The 24,793-nt window shown below is 48.9% G+C and overlaps 1 protein-coding gene across 1 annotated transcript in view; it reads left to right on the plus strand.

The window, feature by feature from the left end:
• Positions 1 to 7,411, plus strand: part of CUNH3orf70 (chromosome unknown C3orf70 homolog) — a 119,804-nt gene extending 112,393 nt beyond the window's left edge. The window contains exon 3 of the mRNA XM_088461103.1: positions 568 to 7,411. Coding sequence (XP_088317229.1) covers positions 568 to 1,139 — 572 coding nt within the window. The 3' untranslated portion in view covers positions 1,140 to 7,411. The remainder of the gene's footprint in view (positions 1 to 567) is intronic.
• The last annotated feature ends 17,382 nt before the right edge of the window (positions 7,412 to 24,793 follow it).

Consider the following 24,793-nt stretch of genomic DNA (forward strand, 5'->3'; position numbering starts at 1 on the left):
GCATCCCTGGGCCGGATTCAGAGATGGACGCAAAGCCGATGTTTACGCTCTATCGGTGATCTGAGCAGGCTTCGAAGTCGCATTGCGCATGCGTGGAGTTTCATTTTCGTTATCGCTCACAATGAGTATTAATTCGCAAAGTGACTGACCGGCCGGTGCCGTTGTGGACTGTACAAACTGGCTCCAGCGTCAGCCTCTCTGCGCGACCGTAGGCTTACCCAGATGCAGAATTATTGACTGATCTGCGGCTTATGCTGCATCTATATACGCAGTTACTTTGCGAAGCTGCTGGTGAGCATCTCAATGCAAATCCCTGCGTCTGCGACATTTGCATATATTCCACACAACCGCTGCGTACCAAATTTGCGGCAGCCTTAGCGTCCATGTCCATCTCTGAATCGGGACCAGTGACATTTCCTCACTGATGTTTGCACTCATCTGACCTACATGGATCCACACCCAGATCCGGTGGGAAGACGTCCCACTCAGAATAACATGACCTAGCTTTGCCCCTGGTTCCGTTCACTTACTGACGTCCTCCTTTTTTTCTGTCTCTTTCCATTGCAGGCAAATATGTTTACCAGCCAATGACCCCGGTGGAGCAGCTCCCAAGCACAGAGATCCCAGTGGAACCACAAGAGCCGACGAACACAATCCAGATTTCTGTCTCGCTGGCCGAGCAGTTCCTCAAGGTAGCCTCCTCTTTCCAGCCTCCGCTCATGCCGGAGTCTCCGCGCTACTGTACCATCTCTGACCTCTTCCTGGATAATTATCAGGTGAAGTGTATCAATGGGAAGATGTGCTACGTCCAGCGGCAGCAGCCACCGCCACCTGCGGCGCAGCCAAGCATCAGGTCAAGGTCCGAAAGAGAGTTCCCGCAGGAGGCCTACCCGCACAAAAACACAGAGGGACCAAAAATAGATCATTGCTCCTCTCCTTCCAACTCTGAGGACTCTGGGATCAATGCAGTGGGAATCCCCTACTTGGAATCGTGCGACGAAGACACGGAGGAAGGGGCGGAACTCAGTTCAGAAGAAGACTGCAGTCCGGACGGCTGCTGGGGGCAGGAGCCTTCTCCCCTGGTGTCTCCTTCCAAGACTGACGTGGAGATCATAGAGACTATAGAGACCACTGTCTGAGTTGTGTGTCAGGATATTACAGGCCATGAGTTAGCACATATGGGGTGGCAGCCAGCTGCCAAGGGAAAGAGCAATACAATCAGATTGCACACGTACCTACAAATATCTTCAAAGTCATCGAGGATGTGTGATCAGTTCATGGCCCGACTGTCAGTGACTCCGTACCCTGGACCCATGAAATCACATGGATGGGTGGAGGCGCCCACCAGCCTTCAGATTAATGACTGTGCTTAGGAGAAAGTTTTATATTTACTAAGGCATATTCCATTGATAGAACTCAGTTCTGAAGGGGAGGATATGTGTTTAATGCGGCGGAATCTAGAGATTTAATTGCACATGAGGAAAATCTCTTTATCAGGAGATGTCGGGGAGTTTTGCTAATAATGACTAGTTTCTCATCCCAGGTTAAAGAGACAGCCGCATGGCGTAACCTGCAGGTCCATGATAATATGCTATGTGCCGGTCACAGAATGGGGCCTTTCTCCTTGGGTATGCTGCAATGAATAGAAGACCACTATGTACACCTGTGTTATATTACTCTGATGTCTTGTAAAGATAGGATCACGGTTTGTTTATGCTGTCTCGCGCTCCTCAAGCATCTGCCAGCCCGTAACCATACTTTAGGGTCCAAAATGCAGTATTCTTACTCTAATCTGCCTCATTTGTACATGCTTGACACTAGGTTGTTCGCTGGGGGCCAACATTGAACACGTGCGGCACCGAAAATTGATGAGAGGAGAGTATTGTCCCTATTTATTTGGCAGTAGGGATCATGTTGTCGTAGCACCAAGACATACGACAGCTCGGGTGCTATTGGTACGTGGCTAAATCGGGGTGGGGCCACGCCCGCTCATTAACAGTTGTATTAGAAATACTATGGGCATTCCCCCCCTCTCCATGGCTGGGCGGCCCACACAGACAAGGTCCGACCTGGGTAGTCAGTACCCTCCCTCTCTCGGTGCCCCTGGTAGTTGTCATTGCATTTGTCTGTATGGTCCTGTGGCACTGTGCCTATGATAATGTGTTTCTTGGTGAAATGAATAACACGTTACTAGTAGCGATAGACATTAATAATCTAGACTAATATTTAAACAGAACGTCACGTTACTTATTCCACTTAATATTACCACTATTTGGGACGCTGGGAACGTGATCGCTAGTAACCTTTAGGTAACGTGGGATTATTATACCCTGCTTTAATCATATATGAGAATTAGAGTGGAGTCAAGGACACAGTGAGACTGTGATGAACGATTCACTCACTCGGTCATGTCTTTGCTTTGCTATATTTGAACACTTCATTTATTAACTCATTCATTCACCATCCGACCGCCAGTGTCCGGGCTCATAAGTAACGAGCGCCGAAAATCAATATATTGGCTGCTTTAAATAAACTTCTAGTCGGTGATACAAATATATAAGTGAACGTATTGGTCATGGATAAGACCCCTCGCAGCCGAATAGTCTCACATCTCAGCCCCGCAGAGATAATTAATTCTGACACCTGCTCACAGCGCTGAGAGCGGCACTTTCTCCCCCCGTCCCTCCGCTCTGTGATTGCTGAATGCATGACAGCAGCCAGTCAATTACGGTGCAATTAGGTTATAGTGACCTTTTAAGAGCAGAACATCTTCAAAAGGAAATAGCAAACCATAGGTGGCCAAATCTAATTGCGTAAGGAACGGACGGACTAAAAGGTTTTAGAGTAAGTCGTAGGAGCTCTGCATGGCTCTATCCTTTATTGCAATCTAAAGTGCAGAATCTCTGCAGGGGAAGCATTAATATTTAAGGGCATTAGTAAATCTAGAAAACATGTTTGTTTTTGAGCACAGGTGAAAGCTGTTGGCGCTACTGTCCGGGGGTAATGTGGGTTTTGCCTTGTTGTGAAGGTTGATTTAGGCCGTGAGAGGTTTTATTAGGTGAGCTGGCACAGTAGTAGCTGTACAGTGTCCACAGTATGTTTTACATAGGACCTGATTCAGACCCGCTTGCTAGATGCGATCGCTCGCCCCCAGCGAATGCAAATTCGCAAGTGATGGCACGGCAGGCGCTCGCTTGGAAAGGCATAAGCACGCCCACTTTGCTTTGGCGAGCGATCACCTTGTCTCTATAGACGCCCTTTAGCTTATGAGGAGACGCCCACTAGCGCACGTCATCTCCAGGAAGTGTTTTAAAATATTGGTACACCGAGGGCCATCGGAAGCGATCGCAGCTCTTGTGGTTGCCTTACCTTACCGCAAACACGGCAAGGACTTCAGAGTAAAAAACAGGCATGTGACGTGTACTATGACGCTGGCTGTTAATTATGCACGCCTCTGAAACGGCGTTGAAACACACAGGCACGCCTGCGTTCGTACATCCACTCCCCCGTTATTAGAGTCCTGCCCCTGTTACCACCCACACATGGCCTCTCCTGTCACTCATTACACTGGGCTGTCTTTGCTGGGCGAGCGAGCAGATTCTGATCGCTCCGAGTAGTTTGCGCACGCTCAGAAAGCAGTGTACGCATGCGCGGTCGCTTACCATCGGCCGTAAACGAGCGAGCGGTTCTGAATGAGCTCCAAAGTCCCAAAGGTCCAGGTGTCTATATTACGGTTACAGTGCCCAATGTACAGAAGAGACCTGTCTTTATAAATACCGCCCATTACGTGAAACGCACAGAAGCAGATTCCAGTCCCTTCTTTATAAATACCGCCCATACACGTGAAACGCACAAAAGCAGATTCCAGTCCCGTCTTTATAAATACCGCCCATCACGTGAAACGCACAGAAGCAGGTTCCAGTCCCGTCTTTATAAATATCGCCCATACACGTGAAACGCACAGAAGCAGATTCCAGTCCCGTCTTTATAAATACCGCCCACATGAAACGCACAGAAGCAGATTCCAGTCCCGTCTTTATAAATACCGCCCATCACGTGAAACGCACAGAAGCAGATTCCAGTCCCGTCTTTATAAATACCGCCCATCACGTGAAACGCACAGAAGCAGATTCCAGTCCCGTCTTTATAAATACCACCCATTACGTGAAACGCACAGAAGCAGATTCCAGTCCCGTCTTTATAAATACCACCCATCACGTGAAACGCACAAAAGCAGATTCCAGTCCCGTCTTTATAAATACCGCCCATCACATGAAACGCACAGAAGCAGATTCCAGTCCCGTCTTTATAAATACCACCCATCACGTGAAACGCACAGAAGCAGATTCCAGTCCCGTCTTTATAAATACCGCCCATCACGTGAAACGCACAGAAGCAGATTCCAGTCCCGTCTTTATAAATACCACCCATCACGTGAAACGCACAGAAGCAGATTCCAGTCCTGTCTTGCAGAACTCCCAATAACCTGTTTCAGGCTGTTACTATCTGAAGCTCTTGAATAATAATCCAGCTGGGATTGGGTTACTACTGGGCATGTTGGAAAACGCTGAGGGCATTTGGTCTGTGCATTCAATCCTCTTCCATCGGCACCAACAGGTACTGGGAAAAGCAGAATCAATCCGACCACTCGGGCCCTGAACCCTGAGGGCTGTATGTTGCCCTGTTTGCCTGGACACAAGAGCCCGGATCAGTGCGTATCTTCCCACCTCTATAGTTACCTTATATTACTCTGTGGGGATATATTGCTTCTGGCTGGCCTCTCTAGGTACCTAACCCCAGCGGCATTCATTGGAGTGAAAAGTTCTGAAGGTCTATTATTTAAGTGTGTAACAAAGGCATTCTAGGTGCCCTTAGTCTGTGTCAGTGACACCCTGAAAAGCCAGGAAGGCCATGTCATAGTGGAGCACAATGGAAGCTTTGCATTGTTTTTCCGCTTTCCGGCACTATTGTGCGGTTATGGGTGGACGTACGCCTGGGAGAGAGCATGTCACAAACGCAGCTGCAGCATACCTGGGGCAGGTGAGACGGGGGGGGCCACGTCTTCTGATACATGCGTAGCGCTCAAGGTGCTATTTAAGACGTAAGTAAAATCATTCCATAACCTGCTGAAAGGTTCTCTATAAACGTGCGTTATGAACCTGTCCTTCTGTTCTCCCCTACGAAGACTGTATTCTTCATATACCAATTTCCATAGCTATATATCTCGATATTCCGCCCTGTGCCCACCCTGAACATGTGATGTCACAATGAGGGGGCGGGGCCACAGGGATCAGGACGGTAGTGTTCATTCTAGCACCCTGCACCTGTCACAACTCTTACCTGCTCGGGGTGTCGCTTTCTGCTCTGGTGCTTCTAGCACACACTGGTCTGTATTTCAGCAGTTTGTTGCATCAGCTGAGTGTGCTAGAAGCACCAGAGCAGAGAGCGACGCCCCAGGCAGGAAAGAGGAACTGAACGGGTTGTGACTGGTGCAGGGTGCTAGAATGAACACTAGGAAGGAGCTATCCAGGCTGCAGGGCGCTGTTCCAGGCAGCCTGCAAGCCAAAATTAGGTGCCACTGGGGAGAGACAGTGCCACCCCCTAGGCTTGGGATCCAGGGCAGCAGCACTCCTAGCTACAACCCTGCTAAACAGAGGGAAGACGTCTATACATGATTATATATCATTTTCTTTGTATCAGTAAGACGAGGCAACGCAATCTACTTCCCCAACATATGTTACATGTAAACCCGGCTACTTTGTCATTTTTCCTTCCCTTTGTATCTTCTCTAATCGCTGGTTGCAGCTGGTAACACTTTCTGCAGCAAGTTTTCCCCGTGGACTGCTGTAAGCCGGTTAGAGAAATACTTTCCTGTACACTTTCAAAGTCAGTGCGGCAGGTTTATCTCAGCGGGCTGCGAGATATAATTACGCCAGCGTGCACCTATTTTTCATAGCGTCTCCTTTTACTGACTGAAGGTTAAACTGTGCTGTGTTTTCCGCCTGTGAAAAGCTCAGTGTGTGAGCCGCAGATGTGAGGAATGGTTCCTGCGCTCAGCAGACTTTGCCTCCACAATTGTTCCTAGCCTGTGTGCCGTGCTATTTATGGCTGATGGAAAGTGCCGATGCCGGAGAGTGCTCCTGCCCGGTGTGACTACTTTTAGAATTATAGTAGCGAGATGCTGTATATGATCGGTGCTGTTACCATTAGCAGGGACAGGATTCCGAATAAGTACGCTGAATGCCTCCCCCATTGCTAAGCCTTGCGTGCCAATCCCCCCCCCCCTGATGTCTGCGAGAAAAGAGAAATAAAGATACAATCAGACAACAAGTAGGGACAGCAAGCACCATGCTCAACACAGGGACAATGCAATGTACGTACAAAGTCACTCACCCCTTGTTAATATCTTCCCCCCCTTCCTGCTGCTGGCCCTTGGACCACCTGGGGACCATCCCTCATATCCTATTATTTTGCCATTGAGGGCTCGCTTCCATTGGCTGCTTGTGATATTTTGGAGATGTTCGACATTATTGTTCTCATTGGTCTTCCCTTCCACTCCACCCCATCCAAAACATCACTCAGTCACAGTCCATCTTTTTAGCGCTGGTTTCTTTGTGTTTGTCACAGTTGTCAGCCATTTGAAATTATACCTCTTTTCCACCAAAAACCCAGGTCCGACCTGGGTTTTTGGACATGGTTCCAACCCTGGTCAGACCCATTTACACTGCAGCTTCGATCTGGGTTACTCCCAGGTCAGCCCTGTTCACACTGAACTCAGGACTGCCCTGCTAAACCTGTGAGGTCATAAAAAGTGGGAGGTGAATGCCCCACAACCACCAATCAGCTCATTTTAGGCATGACCCAGGTCAGATAACCCGGGTTGCGCCGTTTACACTGCACCATTACCCAGGTCCATCCTGGGTCCAACACTGGTAGCTACCTGGGTTGGATTGCTGGGTCACTTGACCTGGGTTATTTTTCAGGAACCCTTTTACACTGAGCTGCGACCCGGGTAGACCCAGCAAAAACCCAGGTTTTTGCTCTGGTGTAAAAGGGGTATTAGTGAGCAACAGTGTTTCCCATTTTAGGTGGAAGTGCAGCTATATATTGGTTATCTTGCAGCTCTACCCGAGAGGAAAGAAAGGTACCTAGGTGTAAGAATAGGTTACGGGCCCCTCTCAAGGAAATTAATGCATTCATTGTTGGGTAATTATATCTTAACAAGGAACCCGACCCACTACTTAGTACAGGTACAGTTCACTGAATTAAGATAAAATACTATGGCTACTTACAGTATGTGTAGTGCATAATCGCTAAAAAAGAATCATCCTGCTATATACTGTAGATAAATAAATCAATTTGTACTCTATCAGGCCAAACATTTAAGCTGGCCACACATCTAAAGATTATCTGTCCAACCATCCAACTAGTTGATTGGTTGGAATGAAAATCTGGTAAGGTATGACAGCCAATGACAATCAGGAATTTGCTCCCAAACGCCGGAAAATGGACAAAAACTCTTGTTTGAACAAATTGTTTAGATCAAACATTTAACAAACTTGTCTGACGTCATTTTCACCTGTTTTCTGGCATTTAGGAGCAAATTGCTGATCATCAGTTACTCCCATACATTACCAGATTTTCATTCCAACCAATCAACTAGTTGGATGGTTGGACAGATAATCTTTATGTGTGTATGCAGCTTTATTTATAGGGTTCTTATAAAATCAATCTCCTTTATAAAACAGTATTTATCTAATTCAATTCTATTTATTACAAATATAAGATCATGGTATTATAAATATAAGAGCTAATATAAGCCTAATACTGGTATACTAGACTTACAGACAAATAGACAACATACATCATATAGTGGAGCGAATCGATCACACGATGCAAGGATCAGTGTGTTTTAAGTCTGCCGGCAGACGCGTGAGTACATCACAGCTTCACTGACCCGGGAACGGAGCCGCGACGCCGGCGAGGAAATCAACAGCGGCTGAAAGGCCAGCGGGAAGACAGCCAATAAGAGGCACATGGATCGTCCCGATCTGTCACATTAGAGTCCGTACAAAGAGGGTGAGTAAGCAGCATGCCAGGAGGCGCATCTCCCCGATACACGCTGGCTTTTATTCCTCATAATTCGCACTCACTTCTTGCTAAAGGATACAGAGAAAGTGACCTATTGGGAATATTGGCATTCTAACAGAGACTTTTGAATAACAAAACTGCAGTGCAGACTGATGATAGGTGTTGTCTGTAAGTCTAGTATACCGGTATTAAGCTTATATTAGCGCTTATATTTACAAGATGGGGGTCTATTTACTAAGCAGCGTTAGGAGACAGAGTGAAAAGTGATAAGGTGCCAGCCAATCAGCTCCTATCTGTCATCTCACAGGCTGTGTTTGAAAAATGACAGTTGGGATCTGATTGGCTGGCACCTTATCACTTTTCACTCTGCCTCCTAACACTGCTTAGTAAATAGACCCCCATGATCTTTGTATTAAATAGAATTGAAATTGGATAAATACTGTGTTATAAAGGAGATAGAACCCTATAAATAAATACATATTTAGCCTGATAGATTGTACCAATTGATTTATTTATTTATCTAAAAATATGACCTGATGATTCTTTGTCTCAATTAAGCTCTGGGAGCCACAAATCTTTTTTAGGGATTATTTACCTCTAATTCAGGGAAAGGGGTATCCCTGTGGTGTTCCCAATTCAGTTACAGTGGGAGAAACTGTGATAAGCGCAGCCTATACATTTTGCATAAGTATGTGTGAGGTGAGGTGTTGTCAGTGCCCCTCCCCCAATTTTCAGTCGACTCCACCCAATACAAAATCTTCCATGTGGGCGGGTCTCCAGTTTAGCTCACCTACAGCAGGCCTGGCCAACCTGTGGCTCTCCAGCTGTTGTGAAACTACAAGTCCCAGCATGCCCTGCATCACTCTTGCCATTACGGAATGCTAAAACTGTGGCAGGGCATGCTGGGAGGTGTAGTTTCACAACAGCTGGAGAGCCACAGGTTGGCCCGGCCTAACCTAGAGTATGAGCAGTATGTAACTGGGATGCTCATCAGGCCTTGAACATTTTGCAGAAGGGATCGCTCGCTGATGATCATTAGCGTCATACTAAAAAAGTGGCTTCCTACCGCCAACGCGGAGAAGGCTGATCCTCAGACGGACATCGAAACGCATGGAATACTTAGGAGGGAATTCAGTTAACCGGCATCAACACGAAGTGCCATTCCGGAGCGTCGTGTTGCCCCCACCAGCATGGCTAAAATGCGCGATGTTGGCAGCCCCATAAGTGGCCAACGTCCGCAACCGCAGCATATCGCGTGCATTTGAATTCCCCCCCCCCATAGCAGATGTCAAATGAGTATTGAACAAATGTTGTTTAAAGTATGTATTTAAATACAGTATTGTGACTTACCAGGTATTTTATTTTTATATAGCGTCCTGCAATGGCGCCCACCTCCTTCCATTAGGCACATTTGAAATATGGTCATTTTTAAGAACTGTGAGAATATGTAAATGTATAATGGATGGGGGGGAGAAAAATGAGCACAACAGAAGATCTGCACAATTATATACACGTTTCCCCCCCAGCTGGCTCTCCCATTAATCGTCGGTGAATAAAAGAGTTAGAGTGCTGTGTTTAAACTGCGGAAAACGCCCCTTTCCGCCACATTTCCGCTGTTTAAAAGCATGGCAGATCGGCTATAAAGCTCTTTAAACAACAACTGCATCATTACATGAAACAATACCACTGAATAAATGCGCTTTTAGCGACCAGTGAAACCCTCAGTTACCAAAGATGATTGCAGACCCCCCCTCTGGTCACACATTGTGTTTTTTATATTATAAGAAGTATTACTAAATAAATTTGAAGCACAATATAAGCAAAATTAATGCACATACCCTGTATTTATTTAGCCAAGAAAATTGTGTGTAAATTTTATCAAATGTAATAAAATGTGTTTTGTTCTTTTTCCCTGTGTTTTGCTGCATTTGTGCTTTATCCCTGTATTACGCTGAGCACACGTCGGGTCTGGCTGGCATTGGGGTAAGTGACAGAATATTCTGAGTATCAGGAATGTTCCTTCCATCCGATAACCATCAAAATACATTGGGTTAAGATTATGGGGCTTATTCTGAGTGGCGCGCTGCTGCTAATCGCATTTGTGGCTTTATGCTAACGCTACTATAAGCTATTCCCCTGGTGCACAAGTGGGTCTGAGTGTGCAAGGACTGGGAAGCCCACTTTGTGCGTCTTTAGGCGCAGTAATCCCGCTTTGTGCACATTTAGCGCCACCATTATACTCGTCCTTAAGGCCAATCGTCTCCGTGTTCCTGAATAACCACCAGTCTCTGCACAGGAACGCCCAATACATTAGGAGACTGTGCATCGTAACTGCGCCTCTATGCGCGCACACCGTGGGACGCATGCGCTGTGCGACTTTTTAGCTGCTTAGATGCATATGTAGTTGCAATACATTGTCCATTTGCGCGAACATCAGCATCGCGTCCCAGTGGTGTACTAATGAGGTGGGGTGAGGGGAACAGTCCGTACTGGGTACCAGTTAGGAGGGAAGTGCCATCGACAGAAGCAGTATGGCTACTGCCGCACCAGCCCATTTATACTCCCCCTGCTACTAATACAGACCAGCTACGCAATGAGATGCTGGGCGCCCGCCGCGATAAGATGCGACTAGGAATCACTACCAGACTATGCTGATTAATGTGATATGTGACAATTGTATATCTATGTGTGACTGAGTTTCTGCTTCATATGCAGGCTCAGGTGCACACAGATATACAGGTGTCGCACATCACATTACTCGGCGCAGTCTCCCATAGACAGACTCAGGAGCACACAGGTATACAGGTGTCGCACATCACATTACTCGGCGCAGTCTCCCATAGACAGACTCAGGAGCACACAGGTATACAGGTGTCCCACATCACATTACTCGGCGCAGTCTCCCATAGACAGACTCAGGAGCACACAGGTATACAGGTGTCCCACATCACATTACTCGGCGCAGTCTCCCATAGACAGACTCAGGAGCACACAGGTATACAGGTGTCGCACATCACATTACTCGGCGCAGTCTCCCATAGACAGACTCAGGAGCACACAGGTATACAGGTGTCGCACATCACATTACTCGGCGCAGTCTCCCATAGACAGACTCAGGAGCACACAGGTATACAGGTGTCGCACATCACATTACTCGGCGCAGTCTCCCATAGACAGACTCAGGAGCACACAGGTATACAGGTGTCGCACATCACATTACTCGGCGCAGTCTCCCTTAGACAGACTCAGGAGCACACAGGTATACAGGTGTCGCACATCACATTACTCGGCGCAGTCTCCCATAGACAGACTCAGGAGCACACAGGTATACAGGTGTCGCACATCACATTACTCGGCGCAGTCTCCCATAGACAGACTCAGGAGCACACAGGTATACAGGTGTCGCACATCACATTACTCGGCGCAGTCTCCCATAGACAGACTCAGGAGCACACAGGTATACAGGTGTCGCACATCACATTACTCGGCGCAGTCTCCCATAGACAGACTCAGGAGCACACAGGTATACAGGTGTCGCACATCACATTACTCGGCGCAGTCTCCCATAGACAGACTCAGGAGCACACAGGTATACAGGTGTCGCACATCACATTACTCGGCGCAGTCTCCCATAGACAGACTCAGGAGCACACAGGTATACAGGTGTCGCACATCACATTACTCGGCGCAGTCTCCCTTAGACAGACTCAGGAGCACACAGGTATACAGGTGTCGCACATCACATTACTCGGCGCAGTCTCCCATAGACAGACTCAGGAGCACACAGGTATACAGGTGTCGCACATCACATTACTCGGCGCAGTCTCCCATAGACAGACTCAGGAGCACACAGGTATACAGGTGTCGCACATCACATTACTCGGCGCAGTCTCCCATAGACAGACTCAGGAGCACACAGGTATACAGGTGTCGCACATCACATTACTCGGCGCAGTCTCCCATAGACAGACTCAGGAGCACACAGGTATACAGGTGTCGCACATCACATTACTCGGCGCAGTCTCCCATAGACAGACTCAGGAGCACACAGGTATACAGGTGTCGCACATCACATTACTCGGCGCAGTCTCCCATAGACAGACTCAGGAGCACACAGGTATACAGGTGTCGCACATCACATTACTCGGCGCAGTCTCCCATAGACAGACTCAGGAGCACACAGGTATACAGGTGTCGCACATCACATTACTCGGCGCAGTCTCCCATAGACAGACTCAGGAGCACACAGGTACACAGGTGTCGCACATCACATTACTCGGCGCAGTCTCCCATAGACAGACTCAGGAGCACACAGGTACACAGGTGTCGCACATCACATTACTCGGCGCAGTCTCCCATAGACAGACTCAGGAGCACACAGGTACACAGGTGTCGCACATCACATTACTCGGCGCAGTCTCCCATAGACAGACTCAGGAGCACACAGGTACACAGGTGTCACACATCACATTACTCGGCGCAGTCTCCCATAGACAGACTCAGGAGCACACAGGTACACAGGTGTCACACATCACATTACTCGGCGCAGTCTCCCATAGACAGACTCAGGAGCACACAGGTACACAGGTGTCACACATCACATTACTCGGCGCAGTCTCCCACAGACAGACTCAGGAGCACACAGGTACACAGGTGTCACACATCACATTACTCGGCGCAGTCTCCCACAGACAGACTCAGGAGCACACAGGTACACAGGTGTCACACATCACATTACTCGGCGCAGTCTCCCACAGACAGACTCAGGAGCACACAGGTACACAGGTGTCACACATCACATTACTCGGCGCAGTCTCCCACAGACAGACTCAGGAGCACACAGGTACACAGGTGTCACACATCACATTACTCGGCGCAGTCTCCCACAGACAGACTCAGGAGCACACAGATACACAGGTGTCACACATCACATTACTCGGCGCAGTCTCCCACAGACAGACTCAGGAGCACACAGATACACAGGTGTCACACATCACATTACTCGGCGCAGTCTCCCACAGACAGACTCAGGAGCACACAGATACACAGGTGTCACACATCACATTACTCGGCGCAGTCTCCCACAGACAGACTCAGGAGCACACAGATACACAGGTGTCACACATCACATTACTCGGCGCAGTCTCCCACAGACAGACTCAGGAGCACACAGATACACAGGTGTCACACATCACATTACTCGGCGCAGTCTCCCACAGACAGACTCAGGAGCACACAGATACACAGGTGTCACACATCACATTACTCGGCGCAGTCTCCCACAGACAGACTCAGGAGCACACAGATACACAGGTGTCACACATCACATTACTCGGCGCAGTCTCCCACAGACAGACTCAGGAGCACACAGATACACAGGTGTCACACATCACATTACTCGGCGCAGTCTCCCACAGACAGACTCAGGAGCACACAGATACACAGGTGTCACACATCACATTACTCGGCGCAGTCTCCCACAGACAGACTCAGGAGCACACAGATACACAGGTGTCACACATCACATTACTCGGCGCAGTCTCCCACAGACAGACTCAGGAGCACACAGATACACAGGTGTCACACATCACATTACTCGGCGCAGTCTCCCACAGACAGACTCAGGAGCACACAGATACACAGGTGTCACACATCACATTACTCGGCGCAGTCTCCCACAGACAGACTCAGGAGCACACAGATACACAGGTGTCACACATCACATTACTCGGCGCAGACTCCCACAGACAGACTCAGGAGCACACAGATACACAGGTGTCACACATCACATTACTCGGCGCAGTCTCCCACAGACAGACTCAGGAGCACACAGATACACAGGTGTCACACATCACATTACTCGGCGCAGTCTCCCACAGACAGACTCAGGAGCACACAGATACACAGGTGTCACACATCACATTACTCGGCGCAGTCTCCCACAGACAGACTCAGGAGCACACAGATACACAGGTGTCACACATCACATTACTCGGCGCAGTCTCCCACAGACAGACTCAGGAGCACACAGATACACAGGTGTCACACATCACATTACTCGGCGCAGTCTCCCACAGACAGACTCAGGAGCACACAGATACACAGGTGTCACACATCACATTACTCGGCGCAGTCTCCCACAGACAGACTCAGGAGCACACAGACACACAGGTGTCACACATCACATTACTCGGCGCAGTCTCCCACAGACAGACTCTGGAGCACACAGACACACAGGTGTCACACATCACATTACTCGGCGCAGTCTCCCACAGACAGACTCTGGAGCACACAGACACACAGGTGTCACACATCACATTACTCGGCGCAGTCTCCCACAGACAGACTCAGGAGCACACAGACACACAGGTGTCACACATCACATTACTCGGCGCAGTCTCCCACAGACAGACTCAGGAGCACACAGACACACAGGTGTCACACATCACATTACTCGGCGCAGTCTCCCACAGACAGACTCAGGAGCACACAGACACACAGGTGTCACACATCACATTACTCGGCGCAGTCTCCCACAGACAGACTCTGGAGCACACAGACACACAGGTGTCACACATCACATTACTCGGCGCAGTCTCCCACAGACAGACTCTGGAGCACACAGACACACAGGTGTCACACATCACATTACTCGGCGCAGTCTCCCACAGACAGACTCTGGAGCACACAGACACACAGGTGTCACACATCACATTACTCGGCGCAGTCTCCCACAGACAGACTCTGGAGCACACAGACACACAGGTGTCACACATCACATTACTCGGCGCAGTCTCCCACAGACAGACTCTGGAGCACACAGACACACAGGTGTCACACATCACATTACTCGGCGCAGTCTCCCACAGACAGACTCTGGAGCACACAGACACACAGGTGTCACACATCACATTACTCGGCGCAGTCTCCCACAGACAGACTCTGGAGCACACAGACACACAGGTGTCACACATCACATTACTCGGCGCAGTCTCCCACAGACAGACTCTGGAGCACACAGACACACAGGTGTCACACATCACATTACTCGGCGCAGTCTCCCACAGACAGACTCAGGAGCACACAGACACACAGGTGTCACACATCACATTACTCGGCGCAGTCTCCCACAGACAGACTCTGGAGCACACAGACACACAGGTGTCACACATCACATTTCTCGGCGCAGTCTCCCACAGACAGACTCAGGAGCACACAGACACACAGGTGTCACACATCACATTACTCGGCGCAGTCTCCCACAGACAGACTCAGGAGCACACAGACACACAGGTGTCACACATCACATTACTCGGCGCAGTCTCCCACAGACAGACTCAGGAGAACACAGACACACAGGTGTCACACATCACATTACTCGGCGAAGTCTCCCACAGACAGACTCAGGAGCACACAGACACACAGGTGTCACACATCACATTACTCGGCGCAGTCTCCCACAGACAGACTCAGGAGCACACAGACACACAGGTGTCACACATCACATTACTCGGCGCAGTCTCCCACAGACAGACTCAGGAGCACACAGATATACAGGTGTCACACATCACATTACTCGGCGCAGTCTCCCACAGACAGACTCAGGAGCACACAGATATACAGGTGTCACACATCACATTACTCGGCGCAGTCTCCCATAGACAGACTCAGGAGCACACAGATACACAGGTGTCACACATCACATTACTCGGCGCAGTCTCCCACAGACAGACTCAGGAGCACACAGATATACAGGTGTCACATATCACATTACTCGGCGCAGTCTCCCACAGACAGACTCTGGAGCACACAGACACACAGGTGTCACACATCACATTACTCGGCGCAGTCTCCCACAGACAGACTCAGGAGCACACAGACACACAGGTGTCACACATCACATTACTCGGCGCAGTCTCCCACAGACAGACTCAGGAGCACACAGACACACAGGTGTCACACATCACATTACTCGGCGCAGTCTCCCACAGACAGACTCAGGAGAACACAGACACACAGGTGTCACACATCACATTACTCGGCGAAGTCTCCCACAGACAGACTCAGGAGCACACAGACACACAGGTGTCACACATCACATTACTCGGCGCAGTCTCCCACAGACAGACTCAGGAGCACACAGACACACAGGTGTCACACATCAAATTACTCGGCGCAGTCTCCCACAGACAGACTCAGGAGCACACAGATATACAGGTGTCACACATCACATTACTCGGCGCAGTCTCCCATAGACAGACTCAGGAGCACACAGATATACAGGTGTCACACATCACATTACTCGGCGCAGTCTCCCATAGACAGACTCAGGAGCACACAGATACACAGGTGTCACACATCACATTACTCGGCGCAGTCTCCCACAGACAGACTCAGGAGCACACAGATATACAGGTGTCACATATCACATTACTCGGCGCAGTCTCCCACAGACAGACTCAGGAGCACACAGATATACAGGTGTCACACATCACATTACTCGGCGCCGTCTCCCATACACAGACTCAGGAGCACACAGATATACAGGTGTCACACATCACATTACTCGGCGCCGTCTCCCATACACAGACTCAGATGCACACAGATATACTGGTGTCACATATCACATTACTGAGCGCCGTCTCCCATAGACAGACTCAGGAGCACACAGATATACTGGTGTCACACATCACATTACTCAGCGCAGTCTCCCATAGACAGACTCAGGAGCACACAGATATACAGGTGTCACACATCACATCACTCAGACTCAGGGGCACACAGATATACAGGTGACACACATCACATTACTCAGACTCAGGGGCACACAGATATACAGGTGTCACACATCACATTACTCAGCGCAGTCTCCCATAGACAGACTCAGGAGCACACAGATATACAGGTGTCACACATCACATTACTCAGCGCAGTCTCCCATAGACAGACTCAGGAGCACACAGATATACAGGTGTCACACATCACATTACTCAGCGCAGTCTCCCATAGACAGACTCAGGAGCACACAGATATACAGGTGTCACACATCACATTACTCAGCGCAGTCTCCCATAGACAGACTCAGGAGCACACAGATATACAGGTGTCACACATCACATTACTCAGCGCAGTCTCCCATAGACAGACTAAGGAGCACACAGATATACAGTTGCCACACATCAAATTACTCAGCGAAGTCTCCCATATACAGACTCAGGAGCACACAGATATACAGGGCACAGTTTGCCATATACAGACTCAGGAACACACAGATATACAGGTGTCACATATCACATTACTCAGCGCAGTCTCCCATATACAGACTCAGGTGCACACAGATATACAGGTATCACATTACTCAGAGCAGTCTCCCATATACAGACTCAGGAGCACACAGATATACAGGTGTCACATATCACATTTCTCAGCGCAGTCTCCCATATACAGACTCAGGAGCACACAGATATACAGGTGTCACATATCACATTACTCAGCGCAGTCTCCCATACACAGACTCAGGAGCACACAGATATACAGGTGTCACATATCACATTACTCTGCGCCGTCTCCCATACACAGACTCAGATGCACACAGATATACAGGTGTCACATATCACATTACTCAGCGCCGTCTCCCATATACAGACTCAGGAGCACACAGATATACCGGCGCCGTCTCCCATATACAGACTCAGGAGCACACAGATATACAGGTGTCACATATCACATTACTCGGCGCAGTCTCCCATAGACAGACTCAGGAGCACACAGATATACAGGTGTCACACATCACATTACTCGGCGCAGTCTCCCATAGACAGACTCAGGAGCACACAGATATACAGGTGTCACACATCACATTACTCGGCGCAGTCTCCCATAGACAGACTCAGGAGCACACAGATATACAGGTGTCACACATCACATTACTCAGCGCAGTCTCCCATAGACAGACTCAGGAGCACACAGATATACAGGTGTCACACATCACATTACTCGGCGCAGTCTCCCATAGACAGACTCAGGAGCACACAGATATACAGGTGTCACACATCACATTACTCGGCGCAGTCTCCCATAGACAGACTCAGGAGCACACAGATATACAGGTGTCACACATCACATTACTCGGCGCAGTCTCCCATAGACAGACTCAGGAGCACACAGATATACAGGTGTCACACATCACATTACTCGGCGCAGTCTCCCATAGACAGACTCAGGAGCACACAGATATACAGGTGTCACACATCACATTACTCGGCGCAGTCTCCCATAGACAGACTCAGGAGCACACAGATATACAGGTGTCACACATCACATTACTCGGCGCAGTCTCCCATAGACAGACTCAGGAGCACACAGATATACAGGTGTCACACATCACATTACTCGGCGCAGTCTCCCATAGACAGACTCAGGAGCACACAGATATACAGGTGTCACACATCACATTACTCGGCGCCGTCTCCCATACACAGACTCAGGAGCACACAGATATACAGGTGTCACACATCACATTACTCGGCGCCGTCTCCCATACACAGACTCAGATGAACACAGATATACTGGTGTCACATATCACATTACTGAGCGCCGTCTCCCATAGACAGACTCAGGAGCACACAGATATACTGGTGTCACACATCACATTACTCAGCGCAGTCTCCCATAGACAGACTCAGGAGCACACAGATATACAGGTGTCACACATCACATTACTCAGCGCAGTCTCCCATAGACAGACTCAGGAGCACACAGATATACAGGTGTCACACATCACATTACTCAGACTCAGGGGCACACAGATATACAGGTGACACACATCACATTACTCAGACTCAGGGGCACATAGATATACAGTTGTCACACATCACATTACTCAGCGCAGTCTCCCATAGACAGACTCAGGAGCACACAGATATACAGGTGTCACACATCACTTTACTCAGCGCAGTCTCCCATAGACAGACTCAGGAGCACACAGATATACAGGTGTCACACATCACATTACTCAGCGCAGTCTCCCATAGACAGACTCAGGAGCACACAGATATACAGGTGTCACACATCACATTACTCAGCGCAGTCTCCCATAGACAGACTCAGGAGCACACAGATATACAGGTGTCACACATCACATTACTCTGCGCAGTCTCCCATAGACAGACTCAGGAGCACACAGATATACAGGTATCACACATCACATTACTCAGCGCAGTCTCCCATAGACAGACTCAGGAGCACACAGATATACAGGTGTCACACATCACATTACTCAGCGCAGTCTCCCATAGACAGACTCAGGAGCACACAGATATACAGGTGTCACACATCACATTACTCAGCGCAGTCTCCCATAGATAGACTCAGGAGCACACAGATATACAGGTGTCACACATCACATTACTCAGCGCAGTCTCCCATAGACAGACTCAGGAGCACACAGATATACAGGTGCCACACATCACATTAGTCAGCGCAGTCTCCCATAGACAGACTCAGGAGCACACAGATATACAGGTGCCACACATCACATTAGTCAGCGCAGTCTCCCATAGACAGACTCAGGAGCACACAGATATACAGGTGCCACACATCACATTACTCAGCGCAGTCTTCCATAGACAGACTCAGGAGCACACAGATATACAGGTGCCACACATCACATTACTCAGCGCAGTCTCCCATAGACAGACTCAGGAGCACACAGATATACAGGTGCCACACATCACATTACTCAGCGCAGTCTCCCATAGACAGACTCAGGAGCACACAGATATACAGGTGCCACACATCACATTACTCAGCGCAGTCTCCCATAGACAGACTCAGGAGCACACAGATATACAGGTGCCACACATCACATTACTCAGCGCAGTCTCCCATATACAGACTCAGGAGCACACAGATATACAGGGCACAGTCTGCCATATACAGACTCAGGAACACACAGATATACAGGTGTCACATATCACATTACTCAGCGCAGTCTCCCATATACAGACTCAGGTGCACACAGATATACAGGTATCACATTACTCAGAGCAGTCTCCCATATACAGACTCAGGAGCACACAGATATACAGGTGTCACATATCACATTTCTCAGCGCAGTCTCCCATATACAGACTAAGGAGCACACAGATATACAGGTGTCACATATCACATTACTCAGCGCAGTCTCCCATACACAGACTCAGGAGCACACAGATATACAGGTGTCACATATCACATTACTCAGCGCCGTCTCCCATACACAGACTCAGATGCACACAGATATACAGGTGTCACATATCACATTACTCAGCGCCGTCTCCCATATACAGACTCAGGAGCACACAGATATACCGGCGCCGTCTCCCATATACAGACTCTGGAGCACACAGATACACAGGTGTCACACATCACATTACTCGGCGCAGTCTCCCATAGACAGACTCAGGAGCACACAGATACACAGGTGTCACACATCACATTACTCGGCGCAGTCTCCCATAGACAGACTCAGGAGCACACAGATACACAGGTGTCACACATCACATTACTCGGCGCAGTCTCCCATAGACAGACTCAGGAGCACACAGATACACAGGTGTCACACATCACATTACTCGGCGCAGTCTCCCATAGACAGACTCTGGAGCACACAGATACACAGGTGAAACACATCACATTACTCGGCACAGTCTCCCATAGACAGACTCTGGAGCACACAGATACACAGGTGTCACACATCACATTACTCGGCGCAGTCTCCCATAGACAGACTCAGGAGCACACAGATATAAAAGTGTCACACATCACATTACTCGGCGCAGTCTCCCATAGACAGACTGTGGAGCACACAGATATACAGGTGTCACACATCAGATTACTTGGCGCAGTCTCCCATAGACAGACTCAGGAGCACACAGATATACAAGTGTCACACATCACATTACTCGGCGCAGTCTCCCATAGACAGACTCAGGAGCACACAGATATACAGGTGTCACATATCACATTACTCGGCGCAGTCTCCCATAGACAGACTCAGGAGCACACAGATATACAGGTGTCACACATCACATTACTCGGCGCCGTCTCCCATACACAGACTCAGGAGCACACAGATATACAGGTGTCACACATCACATTACTCGGCGCCGTCTCCCATACACAGACTCAGATGCACACAGATATACTGGTGTCACATATCACATTACTGAGCGCCGTCTCCCATAGACAGACTCAGGAGCACACAGATATACTGGTGTCACACATCACATTACTCAGCGCAGTCTCCCATAGACAGACTCAGGAGCACACAGATATACAGGTGTCACACATCACATCACTCAGACTCAGGGGCACACAGATATACAGGTGACACACATCACATTACTCAGACTCAGGGGCACACAGATATACAGGTGTCACACATCACATTACTCAGCGCAGTCTCCCATAGACAGACTCAGGAGCACACAGATATACAGGTGTCACACATCACATTACTCAGCGCAGTCTCCCATAGACAGACTCAGGAGCACACAGATATACAGGTGTCACACATCACATTACTCGGCGCAGTCTCCCATAGACAGACTCAGGAGCACACAGATATACAGGTGTCACACATCACATTACTCGGCGCAGTCTCCCATAGACAGACTCAGGAGCACACAGATATACAGGTGTCACAAATCACATTACTCGGCGCCGTCTCCCATACACAGACTCAGATGAACACAGATATACTGGTGTCACATATCACATTACTGAGCGCCGTCTCCCATAGACAGACTCAGGAGCACACAGATATACTGGTGTCACACATCACATTACTCAGCGCAGTCTCCCATAGACAGACTCAGGAGCACACAGATATACAGGTGTCACACATCACATTACTCAGACTCAGGGGCACACAGATATACAGGTGACACACATCACATTACTCAGACTCAGGGGCACACAGATATACAGGTGTCACACATCACATTACTCAGCGCAGTCTCCCATAGACAGACTCAGGAGCACACAGATATACAGGTGTCACACATCACATTACTCAGCGCAGTCTCCCATAGACAGACTCAGGAGCACACAGATATACAGGTGTCACACATCACATTACTCAGCGCAGTCTCCCATAGACAGACTCAGGAGCACACAGATATACAGGTGTCACACATCACATTACTCAGCGCAGTCTCCCATAGACAGACTCAGGAGCACACAGATATACAGGTGTCACACATCACATTACTCTGCGCAGTCTCCCATAGACAGACTCAGGAGCACACAGATATACAGGTGTCACACATCACATTACTCAGCGCAGTCTCCCATAGACAGACTCAGGAGCACACAGATATACAGGTGTCACACATCACATTACTCAGCGCAGTCTCCCATAGACAGACTCAGGAGCACACAGATATACAGGTGTCACACATCACATTACTCAGCGCAGTCTCCCATAGATAGACTCAGGAGCACACAGATATACAGGTGTCACACATCACATTACTCAGCGCAGTCTCCCATAGACAGACTCAGGAGCACACAGATATACAGGTGCCACACATCACATTAGTCAGCGCAGTCTCCCATAGACAGACTCAGGAGCACACAGATATACAGGTGCCACACATCACATTAGTCAGCGCAGTCTCCCATAGACAGACTCAGGAGCACACAGATATACAGGTGCCACACATCACATTACTCAGCGCAGTCTTCCATAGACAGACTCAGGAGCACACAGATATACAGGTGCCACACATCACATTACTCAGCGCAGTCTCCCATAGACAGACTCAGGAGCACACAGATATACAGGTGCCACACATCACATTACTCAGCGCAGTCTCCCATAGACAGACTCAGGAGCACACAGATATACAGGTGCCACACATCACATTACTCAGCGCAGTCTCCCATAGACAGACTCAGGAGCACACAGATATACAGGTGCCACACATCACATTACTCAGCGCAGTCTCCCATATACAGACTCAGGAGCACACAGATATACAGGGCACAGTCTGCCATATACAGACTCAGGAACACACAGATATACAGGTGTCACATATCACATTACTCAGCGCAGTCTCCCATATACAGACTCAGGTGCACACAGATATACAGGTATCACATTACTCAGAGCAGTCTCCCATATACAGACTCAGGAGCACACAGATATACAGGTGTCACATATCACATTTCTCAGCGCAGTCTCCCATATACAGACTAAGGAGCACACAGATATACAGGTGTCACATATCACATTACTCAGCGCAGTCTCCCATACACAGACTCAGGAGCACACAGATATACAGGTGTCACATATCACATTACTCAGCGCCGTCTCCCATACACAGACTCAGATGCACACAGATATACAGGTGTCACATATCACATTACTCAGCGCCGTCTCCCATATACAGACTCAGGAGCACACAGATATACCGGCACCGTCTCCCATATACAGACTCTGGAGCACACAGATACACAGGTGTCACACATCACATTACTCGGTGCAGTCTCCCATAGACAGACTCAGGAGCACACAGATACACAGGTGTCACACATCACATTACTCGGCGCAGTCTCCCATAGACAGACTCAGGAGCACACAGATACACAGGTGTCACACATCACATTACTCGGCGCAGTCTCCCATAGACAGACTCAGGAGCACACAGATACACAGGTGTCACACATCACATTACTCGGCGCAGTCTCCCATAGACAGACTCTGGAGCACACAGATACACAGGTGAAACACATCACATTACTCGGCACAGTCTCCCATAGACAGACTCTGGAGCACACAGATACACAGGTGTCACACATCACATTACTCGGCGCAGTCTCCCATAGACAGACTCAGGAGCACACAGATATACAAGTGTCACACATCACATTACTCGGCGCAGTCTCCCATAGACAGACTGTGGAGCACACAGATATACAGGTGTCACACATCACATTACTTGGCGCAGTCTCCCATAGACAGACTCAGGAGCACACAGATATACAAGTGTCACACATCACATTACTCGGCGCAGTCTCCCATAGACAGACTCAGGAGCACACAGATATACAGGTGTCACATATCACATTACTCGGCGCAGTCTCCCATAGACAGACTCAGGAGCACACAGATATACAGGTGTCACACATCACATTACTCGGCGCAGTCTCCCATACACAGACTCAGGAGCACACAGATATACAGGTGTCACACATCACATTACTCGGCGCCGTCTCCCATACACAGACTCAGATGCACACAGATATACTGGTGTCACATATCACATTACTGAGCGCCGTCTCCCATAGACAGACTCAGGAGCACACAGATATACTGGTGTCACACATCACATTACTCAGCGCAGTCTCCCATAGACAGACTCAGGAGCACACAGATATACAGCTGTCACACATCACATCACTCAGACTCAGGGGCACACAGATATACAGGTGTCACACATCACATTACTCAGCGCAGTCTCCCATAGACAGACTCAGGAGCACACAGATATACAGGTGTCACACATCACATTACTCAGCGCAGTCTCCCATAGACAGACTCAGGAGCACACAGATATACAGGTGTCACACATCACATTACTCAGCGCAGTCTCCCATAGACAGACTCAGGAGCACACAGATATACAGGTGTCACACATCACATTACTCTGCGCAG

Source organism: Taudactylus pleione, unplaced genomic scaffold, assembly GCF_031769625.1.
Source record: "Taudactylus pleione unplaced genomic scaffold, aTauple2 ptg001017l, whole genome shotgun sequence".
Lineage (NCBI taxonomy): Eukaryota > Metazoa > Chordata > Amphibia > Anura > Myobatrachidae > Taudactylus > Taudactylus pleione.